The sequence below is a fragment of the Phyllostomus hastatus genome, unplaced genomic scaffold (genome assembly GCF_019186645.2).
Source record: "Phyllostomus hastatus isolate PE091 unplaced genomic scaffold, TTU_PhHast_1.1 phas_contig_1, whole genome shotgun sequence".
In the NCBI taxonomy this organism is placed as follows: Eukaryota; Metazoa; Chordata; class Mammalia; order Chiroptera; family Phyllostomidae; genus Phyllostomus; species Phyllostomus hastatus.
Window position 1 is genome coordinate 38,041,702 of NW_025333498.1, and position 21,527 is coordinate 38,063,228.

The 21,527-nt window shown below is 34.3% G+C and overlaps 1 protein-coding gene across 2 annotated transcripts; it reads left to right on the forward strand.

The window, feature by feature from the left end:
• The first annotated feature begins 630 nt into the window (after window positions 1-630).
• MMADHC (metabolism of cobalamin associated D) lies at window positions 631-19,940 on the forward strand. Of its 2 annotated transcripts, none has more exons than XM_045847077.1 (8): window positions 631-759; window positions 1,271-1,332; window positions 6,136-6,280; window positions 10,853-11,070; window positions 14,136-14,241; window positions 14,807-14,937; window positions 18,425-18,511; window positions 19,424-19,940. In XM_045847077.1, the coding sequence occupies exons 2-8, from the start codon at window positions 1,324-1,326 to the stop codon at window positions 19,616-19,618; spliced, it is 891 nt and encodes a 296-aa protein (XP_045703033.1). In that variant the 5' UTR covers window positions 631-759; window positions 1,271-1,323; the 3' UTR covers window positions 19,619-19,940. The 2 variants fall into 2 exon arrangements, with proteins under 2 accessions (XP_045703033.1, XP_045703116.1); XM_045847160.1 differs by having other exon boundaries at window positions 10,853-10,980.
• Window positions 19,941-21,527: the final 1,587 nt, after the last annotated feature.

The following is a 21,527-nucleotide window of genomic DNA, read 5'->3' on the forward strand; positions in this document are numbered from 1 at the left end:
TCAACACAGATCAGTGGCTCTTTTCACAGCCCCTCTTTGACCCCCAAACTCTGTGCTGTGTGGCTGTGTGTGCTTGTGTGCACGCAAATGCTTGCATATTACTATAGAAGTATTAGCTATATATCAACTGATTTAATCATCACAAACCGTCTATGAGCTGGGCGCTATTATTTTTCCTGTTTTAGAATTAAGAAAACTAAAAGCATAAAGAGACTAAGTAACTTGTCCAATATGACACAACTGTAATATAAGTATGAATAAATTATGGCCTCAGTTAATTTAAAAAATAAAATTGATAAATAAAAATTAAATAGTATATATGAGTCAAGGCTGATACATAAAGAAAAACAGAAGTGCCCTGTACTCAAGAACAGTGAGTCATTAGTAATAAACTAAGATACAAAGAAGCCTGTACAGTCTGGGGGGTCAGTAAGAAAATCTTGGGGTTAGGGAAACCTACGAAATAGAAATAAAATAATGAATGAAATGAAATAACAGCCTAAGCCAGGTCAGGAGCCCACCATTCACCCAAGTCATCCTCGCCCCGCGTTTTCTCCTCCCACACCCTCGGCTCTTCTTGCGCCTACTGTGCGCGTGCGCATCGTCAGTTCGACGGTCGTTCCCATCGATGCTCTCGGAAGCAACTTCTTCAGCCTGGTCACTGCCGGCGTAGGCCCCACGGTCGCTGCCGTGGCTGTCGCCATTATCGCGGCCGGAGGAGTCGGGTTCTTGGACAGCTGGAGGTGGCGGTGGTGACTGGTATGGATAGTTTCCGCCCGCGATAGCCCCTGCAAGTTCGCCCATTTTCGGGCTACAGCTCTGGATATTGCCCCTATTCCCACAGGGCCATGTCTCTGTCCCCAGTCATCCTGTCACTCTGGCTTCAGGTTTTTTTCGCTTCCTCATTCTTTCGTTCAACTCGAACCTTTATTTGGAGCTGTTGTCAGGCAGCCCTGACTTGTGTTGAAATACCTGGACCCTGTGGACTCTGTCCTGGCCGCCGCTCCCCATTTCCCTCCCTGATCTAGTCCGAGTTGTTTTCAGCGGGCACACACCCGGAGTTTGGAGCTGCCCGGAGTTTGGAGCTGGGCTGGGTGCTCTGCCCGGTAGGGGTTGGGGGCGAGTTCGGGCCTCCTCGGATTAGGGGCAGAGCTTGGACTTCGGTCCTGTCGTCGTCGAGGGACACCAGTAGGAGAAAGTTGACGTCCCCGAGCTTTCTTTTGTTAAAGCTTAATCCGTCACTAGCCTCTTTTGTTTTGTCTTCTTCCAGGAGTAAGTAACTACGAAAAGAAAAATATTTTGCTTCTGCCCTCTCCTCTAGAAATGGCCAATGTGAGTAAATTAGTCTCTTAAGAGGCAGTATAGTAAAATACTAGTTTGGGAACCTGTTAGGAAATGCTGGAGGGACGGGTTTGTGATGGTATTGCCATAATGTTTTTCCTGTTTAGACTTTAGTGCAACGATTTTCAACAGGTGTGCCGCAAGAATTTTTAAAACATGCAATATGCTGTTTAGTCAGGGGAAGAGAACCTCTTTTCCCGTAGATTGTCAAATTTTAAAAAAATTACAATAGCTGACACAACAATAGCTGTTGGTTGTGAAGGAAGAAAAGTGGTACTTATCCTTTTTTAGTCCGATCAGCAAAAAATACATTTTTTGGTGTGCTGTAGAATTTTAATAATTAGTTTATGTGTGCCATGAGATGAAAAGGGTTGAAAATCTCTGACTTAATGTATCGGAACTGTCAAGGGCAGCAAGGGGTGCGAAATTACTGTTGGTAAGCTTGGAAAATAGTTTGAACACATTCTTTTTAATAGATGTGTACTTATTTCCACAATTTCAGTTTTAGAAGTACATTCAAAGCCAGCACCCTTTCAATATTTTTAAAAAGACATTTCAGTAAATATTTAGAATCTATTTTAAGCCTTTTTTTATTTCTTTGTTAGCTAAACTGAAAGTTTTGCAGCAGTTTTAGTATAGCAAATAACGTTCCAAATCCTACAAAATAAGAGCCAGAGATATTTATTGGCTATAACTTCCTAGTGATTAACCAGACACATCCTAGCATAAGGAGATCGTATAGTAGGGGACATAAGATGTAAATGAAAACAGCTACAGTAAAAGTAGGAAGTAATTTTTTTTTTAAGCTACACAAAGGTACAGTGCAGTTTCAGCTTTGTGGAGAGGGGAAAATAGGGGCTTGGGATCACTTAGTCTGAGAAGCATTTAATTTGAGTTTGAAAGAAAAATGAGAATTAGATACTCTAAGGTTTAGATGAGAAGAACAGGAGGTATATTCAAAGACACCCCACTTTCAAAAATCAAGAAGCCAGTTTTGTCTTCCTGAGTATAAGATACGTGAATGTAACTACTGGAAATAACTTTGGTTTGTGGAATTCTGATCAAGTAATAGAGAGTCTTGAATGCCAAACTCAGTAATTTAGACTTCATTCTTTAAACCATGGTGATTTAGTCAGAGCTGTGTGTTAGGAAGATTAGTATGGTGACAGTTGCCCAGCATAGTACGGTATTTCTGTAATTGAACCTGGTATATTAAGTAGGAGTCTAATGAAGTGGCTACAGGGACAAGTTATAAAAGTAGACCACTGGTCGTGGCCACATTTTAAGGTGAATTTTTACCCAGCCATAACCGCAGAAGGGGAACATTGTAAAGAAGCATGTGGTACTTTCAAGGGGAGAGACATTAATTGCAATAGACTGCTAATATTTGACCTGGCTTTATAAATTAGTTCAGTAGGAGAAATAATTTGAAAGCTACTTTAGAAATCCTCTAATTGTTAGAAAAAAGGTCATATTAAATAAAATTTACTTTTAATATTCAAATATACTTTCAAAAATTTATGTTAGTTTATATGCATTGTAAATGCTGAATGGGTGTTAGTAATGAAATATGCAGATATGTGTGTCTTCAACAATTTAGTTAGCATACATAGCAAGGATCATAAATGGCCATACTTCAGTGGCTAGACAGGTTATATTTTAAGGGGCCTTGGTGGGGATTTTGACAAACTGAAATGCCCATTTCTTATATAAAGGGAGCAGGTTTTCCTTACCTACAGTGATTTGTTGCTAATTAATGCCTTTTGGGAATGTTAGTCCAATGCTTCCAGATCTTCAAAAACAGCCAAAACTCTGAACCTTTTGTGTGAAATCTCACATTTTCTCAATGTTATCCAATTAAAATTTCTTGTAGCACTATGGACCACACAAAAATGTCTGTGTATGTGTACAGATGTGTTTCCTAGATGACCAGATTTCAGTCTTTGGTAGAGATCAAGTTAAATCTTAATAGATTGTCATCTTCACAAGTCTAGAGTCCTAGGTTTACTTGAAGTTAGTCATGTATAAAATACATACATATCCTAAAACTAAAATAAACAGGCTATTTTAATTTTGGGGCTATTTTATTGGCTAGAACTTTTTAATTATTATATTCACCAGCTGACCCAATGTCATAAAATCTATCAAGTTTGCACAAAATATTTTAGTTCCACAATAGAAGATTTGAGAATCATACAGGTTAAAGAGTAGACATTTGAAACAAGCTAGTACTGTCATCAGCTGTGTCTTTCAGTGGACAAATTAAATACTGGTTTATTTTGCCAATAAAATGAAATTTGGTAATTAGATTTGCTTAGGCTAGAAACAAAACTCACATTTTATTATATAACTTGTTAAAAGTTTACCATCAAGAAAAATCAGAATAGAATCTGCTGGCCTTGATAGTTAGAGGCTAAAACAATTGTTAGCCCTGGCTGAAGTGGTTCAGTGGATTGAGCACCAGCCTACAAACCAAAGGGTCATCGGTTGGGCTCCCGCTATGGGCACATGCCTGGGTTGTAGGCTAGGTCCCCAGTAGGGGGCCAGTAAGAGATAACTGGACATTGATGTTTCTCTCCTTCTCTTTCTCCCTCGCTTCTCCTCTCTAAAAATAAATAAATAAAATCTTTAAAATAATTGCTAATAATATTAGGCAATTTCTAAAATAATTTCAATAATCTTTTCCATTTGTTTTTGCTTGTGAAGCAGTGTGAATGTGAAGGATCACACATAATATTTTAATAATCATACTTAAACTAATGTAGATAATTGTATATAGAATTGTTAAAATTAAGTAAAACAGTACATGTAAAGCACTTAGCACAAGACCTGGCCCAAAGTAACTAACACTTTTGATTATTTAATATTGCTCCTTTCAACTAATCTCTTACTGAGCCTCTTATTATTTTGAAGCTTTGTTCAAATATTTTTGAAATTTAAAATTTTAAATTGCTTTTTTAGATCCTGAGGCATAGTCAATCTGTTAAATGTCCTCAATTGTAAAGGTAAATTTATAGTATTATAGAAACACCTAAAAGTTCAAGTTTGTCTAATAGGTAAAAAGCCTAATAATTACCAATTTGTCTCTTTGGGCAGGTTGGGTACAGACCCAAGGGAGGATGCCTAAATTTTCAGGTGGGCAGAATGTTTTAGAAACATGCCTCACACTTAGGAGGCACATAAAGGAGGTTCAATTCCAGGTCTTTAAGAATGAGTTGGAGTATTTAAGGCTTAGAGTGTTGAAGGGGCATGTTAGCAGGGGGAGGAGAAAAAAACTTTTGACAGTCTAAAAGAAGGCAGAGAAATATGAGAAATGTGAGGTAGATATTTTCATGTGACTAAAGAGTGGAGTAAGGAAAGGGAGGGTAAAATAATTAAATTATGCCAGAGAGATAGTAATACCAGTTAAGACGTTCTCTTATACTTATCGTGAGAAATAAAGTAAGAAAGAACAGATGGGCTGGATTTCATGATAGTATCTGAAAGGGAAAAAATGATTCATTCTAACATATCAAATGGCTACACTATTTCAGCATCCTGATAACTAGTTTTCATACCACCTCTCTAACCCCACTCCAATCATTGTCTGTGCTGCTCTTAATGATACATTCCTAAAAATATCCCATATTTTTATCAGTTTACTCTATTCCATGCCTACAGAATAAAATTCTGATTTATTTCCTTGATGTAACAGGCCCTTTACTGTGTCAAATACAAAATCTTTTATAGTTGCCTACAAGTTAACTTTCTGGATTGTTTTTAACTGCACTCCTTATACCCTCCCTCACTAAGCTTGTCACTCACTGAATATACCTTTATGGGTTCATGCCTTTGTTTCTGAAAGTCACTCACTGAAATGTCACTTTCTCCAGCAAATTTGTACTATTTCTACAAATACTGAAACTCTTTGTCTACTGCTTCAAGGATTTTTTAATTTTATATCTTTAGCATTTTACAGAGGACATATTTGTTCCTTTTTCACTAAAGTAAGAGTTGGCAATTTTTTTTAAATGTAAAGGGCTATATAGTAAATAGTTTAGGCTTGTGGGCCATAGAGTTTGTGCAACTACTTAACTCTAGTTATAGTGTGAAAGCAGCCATAGATAATACATAAATAAATGGGTGTAACAGTTACAATAAAACAGCAGACTGTATTTGACTGTAGTTTCCCCAGACCCTGCATTAAATTATTGTCACCTAGGTATTTTGCTAAAAGTTTATGCATTTACACACTCATTCATTGTAACAAGTCAGAGTCTAGAAAATGACCTTAGGAGCAGAAACTGTACCACATAGGTATGTGCTAAAATAAAGAAAGTGGACATTGCCATAAAACCAGCAGGAAAGATGGCATGGGAGATAATTCGCACAATTTATAGCAGTAAAAGAAAAGAAGAGTTAGAAAATAAACAAGTTTTGATCATAGGAAAGGTTTTCAAAGTTCCGTGTTTTGAGAATAGAAGAATCTTATTGGGCTACCTTTTTAGTGCTGCTACTTTGGGCAATTTTTAGAGGTTCCCGTTCTCTCTAGTGTGGCACTCTTATTCTGGCCTTTATTGGAAAAGCAATACACTTTTATCCAAATAACTTATTGCTTGTTTGTTTTTTATATTTGTGTTTTTTTTTTAAGTTATAAATATACATAATGCTTGTCATAAGGTAGGTATTCAGTAGCAGAATAAATATGGATTTTAAAAGATATATTGCAGTGTGATGATTTGCCAGAGGTGGTCTGTGTGTAAGTATAATATTCATATCCATAAAAAGTAATTTAAAGTTTTGTGTTATTTTTAGGTGCTCTGTAACAGAGCAAGGTTGGTTTCCTATCTCCCAGGATTTTATTCTTTAGTGAAAAGGGTTGTCAATCCCAAAGCCTTTTCAACTGCTGGATCTTCAGGTTCTGATGAGTCTCATGTGGCCACTGCACCTCCGGATATATGTGAGTAAAACTTACTGCTTTACTTCAAATTTTTCCAAAACATTTTGAATTGTGTTTTCTTTATTTCTACTTGAGGTCTTACAGATTTTCTAAAGTTGAGTTTACCCTATTGAATATAGACTCAAAAGTTCTGCATAAATACTTATATCAGAAAGCTACAATATTAAAAGAAAGAATGAAGCTTACTTTCTTCAACTTTAGTTTCTTTCTTTTTTTTATTTTAATCATTGTTGAAGTACAGTTTTCTCCCTTTTACTCCCAATCCAACCCCCCTCCCAACCCTCCCCACTTCCCTCCCAATACCACCCTCCCCCTAGTTTTTGTCCTTGTGTCCTTTAAATTTGTTCCCGTGAACACTTCCCATTGTCCCCTGAAATTCCTTCTTCTCTCCCCTGTGGTCACTGTCAGCCTGTCCTCTATTTCAGTGTCTTTGGTTATATTTTGCTTTTTTCTTTGTTTTGTTCAGGTTCCTGTTAAAGGTGAGATCATATGGTATTTGTCTTTCACTGCCTGGCTTGTTTCGCTTAGCATAACGTTTTCCAACTCCATCCAAGCTGTTGCAAAGGGTAGGAGCTCCTTCTTTCTCTCTGCTGCATAGAATTCCATCCTGTAAATGTACCATAGTTTTTTGATCCATTCATTTACTGATGGACATCTTGGTTGCTTCCAGCATCTAGCTATTGTAAATTGTACTGCTATGAACATTGGGATGCATAGGTTCTTTTGGACTGGTGTTTTAGTGTTCTTAGGATAGAGACCCAGCAGTGGAATTGCAGGGTCAAAAGGCAGATCCATTTTTTAGTTTTCTGAGGAAGTTCCATACTGCTTTCCATAGTGGTTGTACCAGTCTGCAGTCCCACCAACAGTGCACTAGGGACCCCTTTTCTCCACAACCTCTCCAACACTTGTTGTTTGTTGCTTTGTTTATGATGGCCATTCTGACTGGTGTGAAGTGGTATCTCATTGTGGGTTTAATTTGCATCTCTCTGATAGCTAGCGATATTGAACATCGTTTCATGTGTCTTTGGATTTTCTGTGTGTCCTGCTTGGAGAAGTGTCTGTTCAAGTCCTTTGCCCATTTTTTAATTGGATTCCTTGTCTTCTTAGAGTGCAGTCGTGTAAGTTCTTTATATATTTTGGAAATTAAACCCTTGTCTGAAGTATCATTGGCAAATATGTTTTCCCATACAGTTGGTTCTCTTTTCATTTTGATACTGTTTTCTTTAGCTGTGCAGAAGCTTTTAATTTTGATGAGGTCCCATTTGTTTATTCTTTCCTTTATGTCCCTTGCTCTAGGGGACAAGTCAGTAAAAAAGTTTCTGCGTGAAATATCTGAGATTTTCCTACCTACGGTCTCCTCTAGGACTTTAATGGTGTCACGGTTTATATTTAAGTCTTTTATCCACCTTGAATTTATTTTTGTAGATGGTGTAAGTTGGTGCTCTAGTTTCATTTTTCTGCACGTGGCTGTCCAGTTCTCCCAGCACCATTTGTTGAAGAGGCTATTTTTACTCCATTTTATGTTGCTGCCTCCTTTGTCAAATATTAATTGACCATAGAGGCTTGGGTTTATTTCTGGGCTCTCTGTTCAGTTCCATTGGTCTATGTGCCTGTTTTTATGCCAGTACCAGGCTGTTTTGATTACAGTGGCCTTGTAGTATAGTTTAGTGTCAGGTATTGTGATCCCTCCTACTTTACTCTTCTTTCTCAAAATTGCAGCAGCTATTCGGGGTCATTTATGATTCCATATAAATTTTTGAAGTGTTTGTTCTATGTCTGTGAAATATGCCATTGGTACTTTAATAGGAATTGCATTGAATGTGTAAACTGCTTTGGGTAGTATGGACATTTTGATGATATTAATTCTTCCAATCCATGAACACGGTATATGCTTCCATTTGTTTGTGTCTTCCTTGATTTCTTTCCTGAGTGTTATGTAGTTTTCTGAATACAGGTCTTTTACCTCTTTGGTTAGGTTTATTCCTAGATATTTTATTTTTCTTTTTGCTATTTCAAATGGGATTTTTTCTTGGATCTCTGCTTCTGCTGTTTCATTGTCGGTGTACAGAAATGCCTTTGATTTCTGGATATTGACTTTGTATCCCGCTGTTTTGCCAAATTCATTTATTAGGTCAAGCAGTTTTTTGGTGGAGTCTATAGGATTTTCTATGTACACTGTCATGTCATCTGCAAACAGTGACAGTTTTGTTTCCTCCTTTCCGATTTGGATGCCTTTTATTTCTTTTTCCTGTCTTATTGCTGTGGCTAAAACTTCCAGTACTATATTGAATAGAAGTGGTGAAAGTGAACAGTCTTGTCTTGTTCCTGATCTTAGTGGAAAAGATTTTAATTTTTGCCCATTGAGAATGATGTTGGCAGTAGGTCTCTCATATATGGCCTTTATTATGTTGAGGAATGCTCCCTCTATTCCCACTTTGCCGAGTGTTTTTATCGTAAATGAGTACTGTACCTTATTAAATGCTTTTTCTGCATCTATTGATATGATCATGTGGTTTTTGTTTTTGCTTTTGTTTATGTGATGTAGTTTCTTTCTATCTTCAACACATACAGTCCTCCCCTAAACAAATACCTTAATCCTATTGAACTGTCACTACTTTTGCTATTCTTTGCTGGATTTCCTAAATATAGTTGGTACTTCTTGTATATGTTTATTGAATCAGTAACTTACCCACTATCTACGAAGTCTGCTTCTTCTAATCCATCTTGCACACCGCTATCGTATTAATCATTCTAAGACATTTTAATTATGTTACTTCCTTGGTAAACTTTAGTTATCTCCCACTACTTTGAGTAGCAGTTCCCAAACAGTCCTCAAGCTGTGAAAATTTTTCAAGGTCTAAAAAAAAATTAAGTTATATCATTAGGTAAATTTGAGAAATGTTATATGCTACACTCCTATCTTGGAGGTTTATAATGCACACTAAAATATTAAGAGAGAGTTCTTAGGAACTTAACCTAATGTAGCCTAAAGGAATTGGGCATAGAATCTTTGTTTCTTGCAACACATTACTTAACAATGTGATGTATGTTTACTTGGGTGTGCAAAGCCTTCCCTGGTTCTCCTGCCTTGGTTTTATAACTCCAAGGCAGTTACTCCTCTGGTTACTCATCTGAAGACTAAACATACATGTAATATAAATGAAAGATTTGTCATTCAGAATATGTAAAGGGTTTATATCCTGAATATATATAAAAAATTTATAAACCAATAAGAAAAAGACAACCCCATAGAAAAACAAACAAAAATTTAAAAAGTTGTACAGACTATTCCTGAAGAGAAAACTTAAATTACCAGTAAGCATGAAATTATGCTCGACTTCACTGTTAACATGGGATATTTCTTTCTTTCAAGAGACAGTTAGATCTGGACAGTGTTTAAAACCCATCTTGTTCAAAAATAGCTGATAGGTTTTACGTGGTGAACTGACTCCAGTCATCAGTGTCTCACTCAAGATAGTCTTCAGACTGATAGCATCAGTATCATCTGGGAACTTGTAAGAAATGAAGGATCTTGAGCCCAACTCCAGACCTTCTGCATCAGAATCTGAATTTTTACACTATCTCCAATGATTCTTAAATACTTAAAAGGTTGAGAATTATGAGACAGTGTCCCATAATTTAGGAGGGAAGAGTTTCGTGGTTATTGAATGGTGTTTGTCATAGGTGTAGGAGAGGAATGTGGTGACACAGTCTAGTGACGGAGCAGCAATGTTGACATGGCCATTTTTAGTCAGTCTGGGCAGAGAGTTAAAAAATATTTTTATTGCCAACAGATGTCTTCAGCAATTGTCCCTTTTTGTAAACAAAAATCTACTCTTGCATATTTCTTTATTTGGTTTTCTACTTTATTCTTTTCTGGATCTTTTTAAATTTTTTACAAGTTAGGGTATTTTTAAAAAGTGAATAAAGTAATGTGGTCTCTTCTTTTTAATCCATGTCAGCTCATGTGGCTACTAAGCAGGGCGTTATGTCATGTTGGCTCATACAGGATTTTTCCCAGCACATTAAAGTTCCGTGCCACCAGGTGACAGCAGCTCCATGCTCCTCCCCAAGGGTAACCCTTATTAAGTTCGCTGTTTCCTTTTAGATCTTTTTTTCTCCTGAATTTAAAAACAAATACAAAGTTCTGAATGCCATATAAATGACATATTTTTAAAATCATAAAGTTCTGAATGTCAAATAAATGTCATATGTTATTCTGTAGCTTAGCTTTTTCTTTTAATGTCATATGTCTTGGACTTCCTTCAATCAATGAAGATTTACTATATTCTTTTTAATGACTATCAAGCATTATATAATATGGACTACAGTACTTTATTAAACCTTCTTTCAAATAGTGGACTTGCCTGAGAGCTGACAACTGGGTGCTTTGATTAGTATTTAGGAAGTAACTTGAAACTAGTTTATATTAACACAGGAAAGCAGATTTCAAAAATCTATCATTTAGGAAAAAATGCCTGATTTTAAAAGGAGCATTTATTCCTTTAGTCTACCAGTACACCTGACTGTCAAGGAGAATATGATTCATTTTTTTTGTTTGTTTTTTTTCAGGCTCTCGAACAGTATGGCCTGATGAAGTTATGGGACCATTTGGGCCTCAGGATCAGAGATTCCAGCTTCCTGGGAACATAGGTTTTGATTGTCACATCAATGGGACCATGTCACAGAAGAAAAGCCAGGTTCATAAAACTTTACCTGATATTCTAGCAGAACCTTTATCAAGTGAAAGACATGAGTTTGTGATGGCACAATATGTGAATGAATTTCAGGTAAATTGTTAAGATCATATATTCTGTTTTTCTAATTATTAATGTTATATTAATTTCTGATTAATAAGGGAAAATATTTAACTCCAGTATATACAAAAACAACATAAACAGATTTTAAAAGTTGACGTTTCCTCTATACACTATTTGCTATTTTTAAATTTCAGATTACAGTCTTTTTTTTTTTTAATGATTTCCTTTTTTTTTTTAAGATTTTATTTATTTATTTTTAGAGAGGGAAGGGAGGGAGATAGAGAGAGAGAGAAACATCAATGTGCAGTTGCTGGGGGTCATGGCCTACAACCCAGGCATGTACCCTGACTGGGAATCGAACCTGCGACACTTTGGTTTGCAGCCCGTGCTCAATTCACTGAGCTACGCCAGCCAGGAGATTACAGTCTTTTTTAGGTAATTAAATAGTTCTTCAAAAATTTCTTTTTTGATAACTGCTTATTTTCTCAATTATAGATAATTCATTTATTTCTATATTACTGGAAATTTATCATATTTTGCCACATATAATGTGCTCCTGGGTATAATGCATACCCACATTTTTGGCCCAAACTTTCAGGGAAAAAAACCTTTTGTTTTAATTTTTTAATTCAGTTTTTTCATTTATATTTAGAAACACAACCAATTATTGTATTCCAGGGTATTATTTTGTGTATGGATATCATTATCGCTTTCTAGAGTTACACTTTTAATGCATAAGAATAAATACAAGAATTGAAAACATAGATATGGAATTACTACTACCCATTTATAATGCTCACATCCTTATTTTTGTCTCAAAAATTTGAACAAAAAAGTATGCATTATACATGTCAAAATACGTTTTTTTTGTTTTTCATATTGCATTCATTATTACTAGAAATTCAGATTGCCTGTTTTTTGCTTTTATAAATTGCAGTTATCATTTGTATATGGACCATATTTCTACTAATTTTATACTCCTTTAGCCATTTAAAAACTTAAAAATTTGAGATCGCTGAAATTCTTCAGATACAGTAGTCTAAAAAGAAAAACTTATAATTCTTTTTAAATACAATTCCTGAAGGATTTTTTAAATAAATTTTTAAACTCATATTGCTTCATTGCCCAATCAAGTGGAAAGCTATGTGTAATTCAGAGTTTCTGTCAAGCCCCTGAATCTTGTCATTTTTCAGATTTCTACATAATTTAAGGCTGAGTTTTATTGTTTTTAATCAAAATCATATTATTAAAAGCTACAACCCCTTAAAACTATTACAAGTTATGTCGGATAGCCTGAAATTGGGATACAGTTGACCTCCCCTGACTTTTATTATCTCTGTTAATTCCTTCTCAGTCGTCTTGGCTCCTCCTCTGTCAGTCACATAACATTTCCCATACATTTCTGATCTTCATCTTTTCATTTAAATTACTTCCTCGTCACTTACTCCCTTAGCTTCCTTTCACAGGCTGTGTTATTATAATTTCTAACTTAGTATTTCTATTTCTGACATTTCTGGTTATATATTTCTATCTGCCTGTCAAAACATTTTATCTGGATATCTCACAAGTTCCCAGACTATGCATGTCTAATACTGAATTAGTTCTTTTTTCCCTCTCACAACCTATCCTTACTCCCATATTGTCAGTAATATAAATGACTTAGCTATTGTCCCACTGTCCCAGGATAAAAATTATTACTGCTAACCTCAACTCCTCTCTCTACCATACCCCCATAAATAGTAATAAAATCTCAATTGCTTTATCTTTTGAAGTAACTCTTTATTTGTGCCCTTTTAAATTTTCACTAATATTGCCAGAGTTCCAGGCTACTTTATCTTACCTAGATTCCTCGAGGTATTGCAGTATGATGGACTATGGAGATAAGATAAGTCTAAGTTCAAAGATTAGCTCTGCCATTTACTTAATTTTTTGAGCTTGAAAAAAATAATTTACTCTTTGAGCTTCTCTTTATATATAAAATGGGAATAAAAATAATCTCTGGCCCACACAATTATGAGGATTAAATGTGAAAGTGTGTGTAAAGCAGTAAGGGATTGTAAATTGGCCTTTACTAATATGTACCTGCTTCTTATTTCTATACATCTGCACAATAATACTAGCATTAGCTTCTTACATCTTTTCTTGCTATTCTTCATTGTTTATAAAGTCAAAATTTCTTAATGTGGCATAAAATACCTTTCCATAATTATGATCCTTGTCTTCCCCACCTTACCTCCCAATACTTCCTGCTTTTCTCTGCACCCCATTCACAACATACTTTAAGTACACCATTCTCTTTGACCATTGAGTCTTTTTGTACTGTTATTTTCCTCCTCGACTGATTTTCCTCTTGAATTCCTAACATACATTCCAACTGTTTTTTTCCCATCAGACATATACATTAATTAACATGTAGCTCAAATATGATGATTTCCACCTTTTCCTGATTTCTCCCAGCAAAGGAAATTTCTTCCCTATCTGTACTGCTGAAAGACTTTCTTCATAACTCTGTATCATGTTTCCTATTGGATTGTACTTATTCATTCATGCTATTATGACTCTACTAACTCTAATTTACCTAATAGTGAAGACTGGATTTTGTTACCTCTGTAGTGGCTGTTCTTGTTACACTGTCTGATGTATAGTAGCCACCCAGTAAATTTCAGTTGAATAAAAGCCTCAAAGTTCTTCCTGTAGGAGAGGATGTATATTTAGCCATGTTATTTTGTAAGTTAGTATAATTGCCCCCATTTTACAGATTACGGAATGAAAGAAAAGATAATTAGCACAAAATGTTATGAGGTAACATTGTATGACACAATTACTATATTTTAGTTTCTTAGCCAACTTCTACTCATATTAAGTCCTATTATATCAATATATTTATATATTTTAGTTTTCTATTCAATATTTTTTTACAATTTTCAGATCCCGTATTCATCATAGAGAAAAGTTTGAGTGTATAAGAAAAAACTATTACCTCACCAGTAGTTAGATTAGGATTATTTTTAAATCTTTCTGCAAAAGACAAGTTCATAACAGGCAAGGTATTTGAACTGCAGATTTTGTTTACTTGTATTTCTTTTTCCCCTTAGGGTAATGATGCACCTGTTGCACAGGAAGTTAACAGTGCAGAAACGTACTTTGAAAGTGCCAGAGTAGAGTGTGTAATCCAAACATGTCCAGAATTGCTGCGAAGAGGTATGTTGTGCTTTTCTGCATTTTTACAAGTATGTGTTTTAGATAATATCACTAATTTTTTAATGTGTTGAATAATGTGCTCCATTAGAATTGTAATGCTTTTGTTTTACTTAATATTTTACTGTGTCTGGAGGGACATGATTGCATGGCCAAGATAGAGGCACTCAAATGTCCCCTGACTTCATGCTGTTGTTAGATAGGAATAGTAGAATTTGTAGTAACTTTTTTTCTGTAGCTTTCCCTGAAGTCATTCCAGTCTTATGTGATTATTACAGCTATGTTTTCATAGGCTGATATGTAATCATAAGAAGTCTTAATAATAAACTTTATGTGAAAATTATAGGATGTTATGCTATCAGTAATATTTCAGTTCATCCAACAAGAGCAGAAATGAACCAAAATGGAGTTTAAGTCATCCTTTTTTTAAAAAAATATGCATTTATAAACCTAATTTGGTATCACAGTAATTTAATCACTTTTCTAAAGGAGTGTTTTTATGCACTGCTTCTCTTTTAAAAACCAAATTATTTTCTCCCTGGAACTTTTATTCTTATTTTATTTATAGATTTTCAATCACTGTTTCCAGAAGTGACCACCAATAAACTAATGATTCTGACTGTAACACAGAAAACTAAGAATGATATGACTATTTGGAGTGAGGAGGTAGAAAATGAAAGAGAGATACTCTTAGAAAAGGTAATTCTTTCAGTTGGTGACAATTTAATGTTATGGTCTTATTTAAATAGGAATGAATCAGTGCTTTAAAATGCTGAGTATCTTTTCTAGCCTTTATTTTCTGCTAACTTATTTCAGTACTAAAGAACTTACATCTTTTGTAAGAATAACAATGCCACAGTTTGAACCACAAAGATTCTGTTTAATACTTTGCTTAATTTTTTGGAATTTAGGTTTGTTTTAGAAAAATAGGATTAAAAAAAGGAAAACTCTTCATACCCATCTCTCTCTCCATCTCTCTCTCTTTAAAGCATAGCAAATAGAAAATGAAAATTACACCAGCCTTCTTCAAAAAGTAAATGGTAACTATGTACAGTACAATAATTGTAAAAAACTATATACCCACATTTTTTTTCTGTCCTTTTAACATGAAGTAAATATATTTCATTTTTTATAACATCTGCATTGTATTACATTACATGGGCAAACCATAAGTTTTTTGAAGTTACTTAAAATATTTCTTAGTAATTTGTAAATTGAAAACCAAACTTTTGCTTTTACAGGTAGTGAATATATTTGTACATACATTTTTATGCACACACTTGTATCTATAGATTCCTAAATTGAGACTTACTGAATTAAAGGATATAATGATTTAAATTTTGAGAAATGGTGCCAGTTTGCTTACCAAAAAGGTTATCTCAGTGTATATACTCTTACCCTATCTTACCCTGGTTATTAGCATTTCTTTTCATTTTTAAGAACCTGAGAGATGATAAGAGGTAATGTAAAGTCGGAAATTTATAAATTATATTATTATTTCTTTAAGATTTTGATGTTGGGTTGTATCAATTATGTTGTCTACAAGATAGAAAGAAATATTCCTGTGCCTGTGCAACAGGTTAGGAATAATTTACCTGAGGAATCTTAGGTAACTATAGTTCAAAAATTACCTTTAATAATTTTATGCCGCATAATGTTAGGAATTATGTGTACTTTAGGATTGGATGGTAGTTCTCTTTATTTTTAAAAATATATTTTACACACTTAACAGTATTTTGTGATAATGACTATAGTACTTAAAAGTCCCACGTAGCACTTTGCTGATAAATTTAATGCAGTAGATGACACTCGTGAGCAAGTTATATGTTACATAGCAAGGAAATTACAGAGAGGCATAAGATAGTGTTTCTGATTTGATAGGTAATCCGAATTTAGAGTTGAAATTTAAATAGGCATTAACTGAATAATATTTTCAAGGTAATATTTACAAAATTCATACTTACCATCACTGTGACTTAGTCACTACAGAGCTCTCGCATGTGCATTGCATCACTAGTTCTGAGTTTTGATCAGAGATTCTGCCCCACTTTGATATTAACCCCATTATAGCAGCCAGTTGTCTGTAACCAGTTTCAGGGCTTTGAGATGGCAGCATGCTTTATCTTATGACTTTTAATTTTGTAATGACTGAGCTATTTTATTTTCTATGGGGAAAAAAGATTTTTCTATTTTAGATATATTAGTAATTATTTTAGAACCACATATATTTTACCATCCAAGTAGGTATTTTATGTTTTGTGGTTTAAATATATTCCATATTTTTCCAGCAGATGTCAGTGTTTGCTCTTGATGAATAGGAATCTTAAGAGAAATACTTAAAGTGGTTCTTTTTGTAATAATTTGGGATTCTTTTAATTAACCTTTATAAACATTTGATGGTATTCTTTTGCTCTTACAATTTTTGGGTATAGCACATCTCTGCATGAAATTGATATACTAGTGACTTTTCTTGATCATATTCAATAGTTTTCCTATTTTTAGGAATTGTGAGGATTAATTAAATATAGCAATAAGTATAAATATTAAGTATGAAGATAATGTAAAGAATACAGTGTTATCTTAAATGTTTTTCATTTGGAGAAAGTAGTTAGCTTAAACTATATACCTCTAAGCAAGGATCAACAAACTTTTTCTGTGAAGAGCCAGAGAGTAAACATGGTTAGGCTTGGTAAGCCAAAGGGTCTCAACTATTCAGTTTTACCCTTGTATTGTTAAAGCAACGACAGACAGTACATAAGTGAACAGTCATGGTCATGTTCCAATAAAACTGTATTTATTATACAAACAGGCAGCAGCTGTATTTGGCCTTTTGGTTGTAGTTTACTAATCTCTTATTAAGGATGTGGCCCATATTCCTAAGGCTTTGATTTTTGAGGATCTCAGCTAAAGTCAGAGGTGCTCAGAAATCCATGTTATCTAGCACTGCACAAACCCCGTATCACCATTCAGCTCTCAGCTGGCACTTTCTGCTGGGCCTCGAAGAATCTCACCACATGCCTGCACAGCTCAGCTCTTGGTGAGAAAACCAGTCAATTGCCCTGCAGACTACCAGGAGCCCTGTTGGCTCATCTTCCTCTTCTCCAGTACCCTACCCACAAAGTCCAGATGCTTCAGCAGTCCGTAATTCTTCTTTGCTACCTCCTCAGTTCAGTGACACCATCTTTTGCTTGGAATCTACTTCTTTGCCCTGTGACAAAAAGGTATCCCCAGACACAACTGGAAAATATGAGGATCACCTCATCCGTTTCCCTTCTGTCAAAGATTACAGTTTTGTCTGACTGTTGTTCAGAGTCTAAAAGCACTTGCCTCATACATTTTTGTCAGTTTTATCGTTTTCAGCAGGTGACAGGTTTGGTACCTATTACTGTTATGACTGGAAGTGGAACTATGACCCCTTGTTTTTAAACATTTCTGATTTGTCTCTTTTTTTTTTAACATTCTAATCTGGTCGTAATGTTTATCACTGTCTTTTTCGCTGGTTAGGCTTCTGGTGAAGCTAATAAAGACATAGGAATTAGGATGGTGAGACCATGATTTTGAATTGGTGGTACATGCATATGGTGTGTAATAATTATACGCTACAAAAGAAATGGGTATATAATGAAAAGTAAGCATCCTGTACAGCCCTGTACCCCATCTGTCCATTTATCCTATTATTTCTGTGTGCCCTTTCAGAAGTATTTCATGACTCTGTAAATGGACAGCTGTGTTATTGAAGGACAGACAAACAAGTATATGTTTTTAAGCAATGGTTTATTCAAGTTAATTAATGAATTGGATCTTTTTACTATGAATATCTTATTTTTCTTTCTTACCTTATTTCTAACATTTCTATAGTGTTGCAAAATAAAAACTATAGCTTATAATTCATGATAAATTGAGGAACTAATAGCACAGAACTGATCAGAAATGGTTCCTAAAGTAAGAATTGAGAAGAAAATACACAATTTAGACTTTTTGAAAGAATTTAAAATGTTATATGAACTATTAATCTTTTAAAATGGTTAAAATAATATTAATGACTTTACAGTCTTATTTATCAGTTTTAATTTTCTATTAATCTTATTAAATTATGTAGCTGAAGCAAAAAATATTTAAAATTTTATTAAAAATAAAAATGCATAGCAATGCTATCTTGAACATATTTGTGTCTTTTTCTATGCAGTTCATCAGTGGTGCTAAGGAAATATGCTATGCTCTTCGAGCCGAAGGCTATTGGGCTGACTTTATTGACCCATCATCTGGTTTGGCAGTACGTAATTAAATACAAAGTTTGAAAGCCAGATTATGTAATTTGAATTAAGAATGATTTTTATTGTGTAATTGTTTATAACTATAACCTTGGTAAAAATAGATCATTTAAGACTTTTTTAAAACCTTGTAATTTTACCGAAAGAAATACTGTGAGTCAATTATATTCACAGCTTGGAGAGACCTCTGTCACTCACACTAAATTTCTCCATCACTTTAAATTTTTTACATTAAAAATAATAAAAAGTCATTTCTATCTTCATTTAATTTACATTGAATTAGTGTGTTTGCTCTTTGTTAGTGAAAATTAGTTATCAATAGCTTCTTTAACAAAGGAAAATTATTTTTTTAATTAAGATAATATGGATAGTAAGAGAAATATTAGAAAACTAACTTCTTAGAAAATAACATTTATAAAGTTATATTTTGAACATAACTGAACCACATTGTTATATTTTAAATTCTGGGTTTATTTTTTCATTAAAAATAGTGATAAATTTGTTTTGAATCTTAAGATAGGAATGTATAGTATTACTTACCAAAGTCAAGTAGGATAGAGTGTAGAGTAAAAATGGAGAACTGACTCTGGACTTTAGTTTCCTTTTCTTAAAAATGATAAGGTAAACCATAGATGATTGTCTACAGTTTATCCCATCTCTAAAGTTGGTGTAATATTATGCATTTGATTGTAGATTGCATGAAATTGGCTAGATCATTCATTTCACATTTCCAGAATGCCTAGTTATTGGGGGAGAGGAGATGTTAGGGCAGTTTAAGCATTTCACATGACCTTGTTACTCCTTATTTGAATTTGTAAATATTTGGAGTATTAAAAGATGTGTTTATTTTTACATGAAATTATTACTCCATTTTCTTTTTCTAATGAATATACATCATTTTTTATTTCCTTCAGTTTTTTGGACCATATACAAACAACACTCTTTTTGAAACAGATGAACGCTATCGACATTTAGGATTCTCTGTTGACGATCTTGGCTGCTGTAAAGTGATTCGTCATAATCTCTGGGGTACCCACGTGATTGTAGGAAGTATCTTCACGAATGCAACACCAGACAGCCATATCATGAAGAAATTAAGTGGAAACTAGTAGTAATGCCAATTTATTTGCTGTACTATTTGTACTTATCATTTGGGTTGATCTGTAAACACTGTCAAAGGCTTCAGTTTTTAAACTTATTTCTAGGGTATTTATTTCAACATTTATGAATTTACAGTATTGGCAAGAGTTTGTGATTTTTAAATCTCAAAAGTTCATGTTGTCAGTGAATACATGTTAAGCACATCCAGATTGTACAGAATGTGGTAAGTGACATGTATGCATGGTATGATCTATACTTTTATTTCTCCCCTTTATTGGAAAAACCTTAGTTTTAATTATTTTCTCCAAAAATAAATGATACATTTACTTATGTTTTTTATTGTAGTATTTTTAAAGTGTAGTTCTTAAGACTTCTAAGAAACAGTAATGTTCTTTTTAATGTTTTCTTAATGAATACAATTGAAAATTCTAAATTTATTGTAGATTTAACTTTTCCTAATTTTTTTCTTTACTCTTGTACCAGTCTGAGTTTTACTTTGAAATAATGTTCATGCAGGAAAAGAAGAATAAGGATAATACATCTTTATGAATAAAGGCTTATTATGCATCTCATCCATATACATACTAAAAAATAATAATTCTTAACACCTGGGTTGTAAAATAAATGTAGATTATTTTGAGACAGAACTACACCTCAGCTGTTAAACCATATCTCTGCAGTTTTAGCAATAGGTGGAAACTGTGATACATTACAGCAATGTCTCATTTGTGACAGTTCATTTTTGCAGTTTTTTTTTTTTTACTTTTTTTTTTTAATCACTTTTCATACTTGAGGCTTTCGCCAGTAGGAAGAGACAAATCTCAGGAGAACAAGTAACTTCTACCAAATGAATTAATTGAAATGGATCTTTTCAATTAAAGGCCTGTTTTTAAAAGGAATTATGGGGATGACCAAATTTTTCATTTAATTTATAACTTGGTTTCAGAGTCTTTGTTTAATTAACTCATAACTTGATAATAAGTGTCACTTATGACTCAAAGATTAGGATCTAAAAAGTTTTTATTCATTATGAAAAAAATAAAGTAGTGCATTCTATAATATTTTGACAAAAATGTATTAGAATACAGTTATCTCTTGGTATCCACAGGGCATTCAGTTCTTGGACCAAAATGGTCCTGGATGCCATTCCATTACCAACATTTACAGATGCCCGAGTTTATAATATAAAATAGCATAAGAATACATACAGCTGACATTCTGCATCTGTGGATTCACAAGCATGGATTGAAAATAGTGTTCTCAGTCCCCAGTGGAGGATGTGAAACACGTGGATACAGAGGGCTGATAGTGTGTGTGCGTGCACATGCAGAATATCTTAAGTGCTTGATAGATGTTCATCTACGTAACCAACACCCAGATCAAGACAGAACACTACAGGCACTGAAGAGGCTTATCCTGCTGTCTTCCAGGTATTCCTTCTCCCACTTGCCCCTCCCAGAGGCAGCCACTATCCTGATTTCCTACAGCATAAATTGGTTTTGTCTGTTTTGATGTTTTATACATATGAAACTGTATGTTCACTTTTGCTGTTTCACTTTAACTCAAAAAATGTGAGGTTAACCCTTATTGTGCATAATTATTGATCACCTGAATCGGGGCAGTTTTGCCCCTCAGGGTAAATTGGGCAATATCTGGAGACATTTTTGTTCGTCACAGCTGTGGAGGTGCAGGTGCTCCAGCCATCCAGTGGGTAGAGACTAGGGATGCTGATAAACATCCTACAATGTGAAGGACAGCTCTCACAACAAAGAATTACTTGGTCCACTGCTTTGCCTCACCCTCATTTTATCATCTTGCTTGCTAACAGAATTTTCAGAGACAACACTGAGAAGCAGTAACTGCCAGTTAAAATTTGTTTCCTGAATGTCACAGCAAGATGCAGGTTTGGGAAATGTA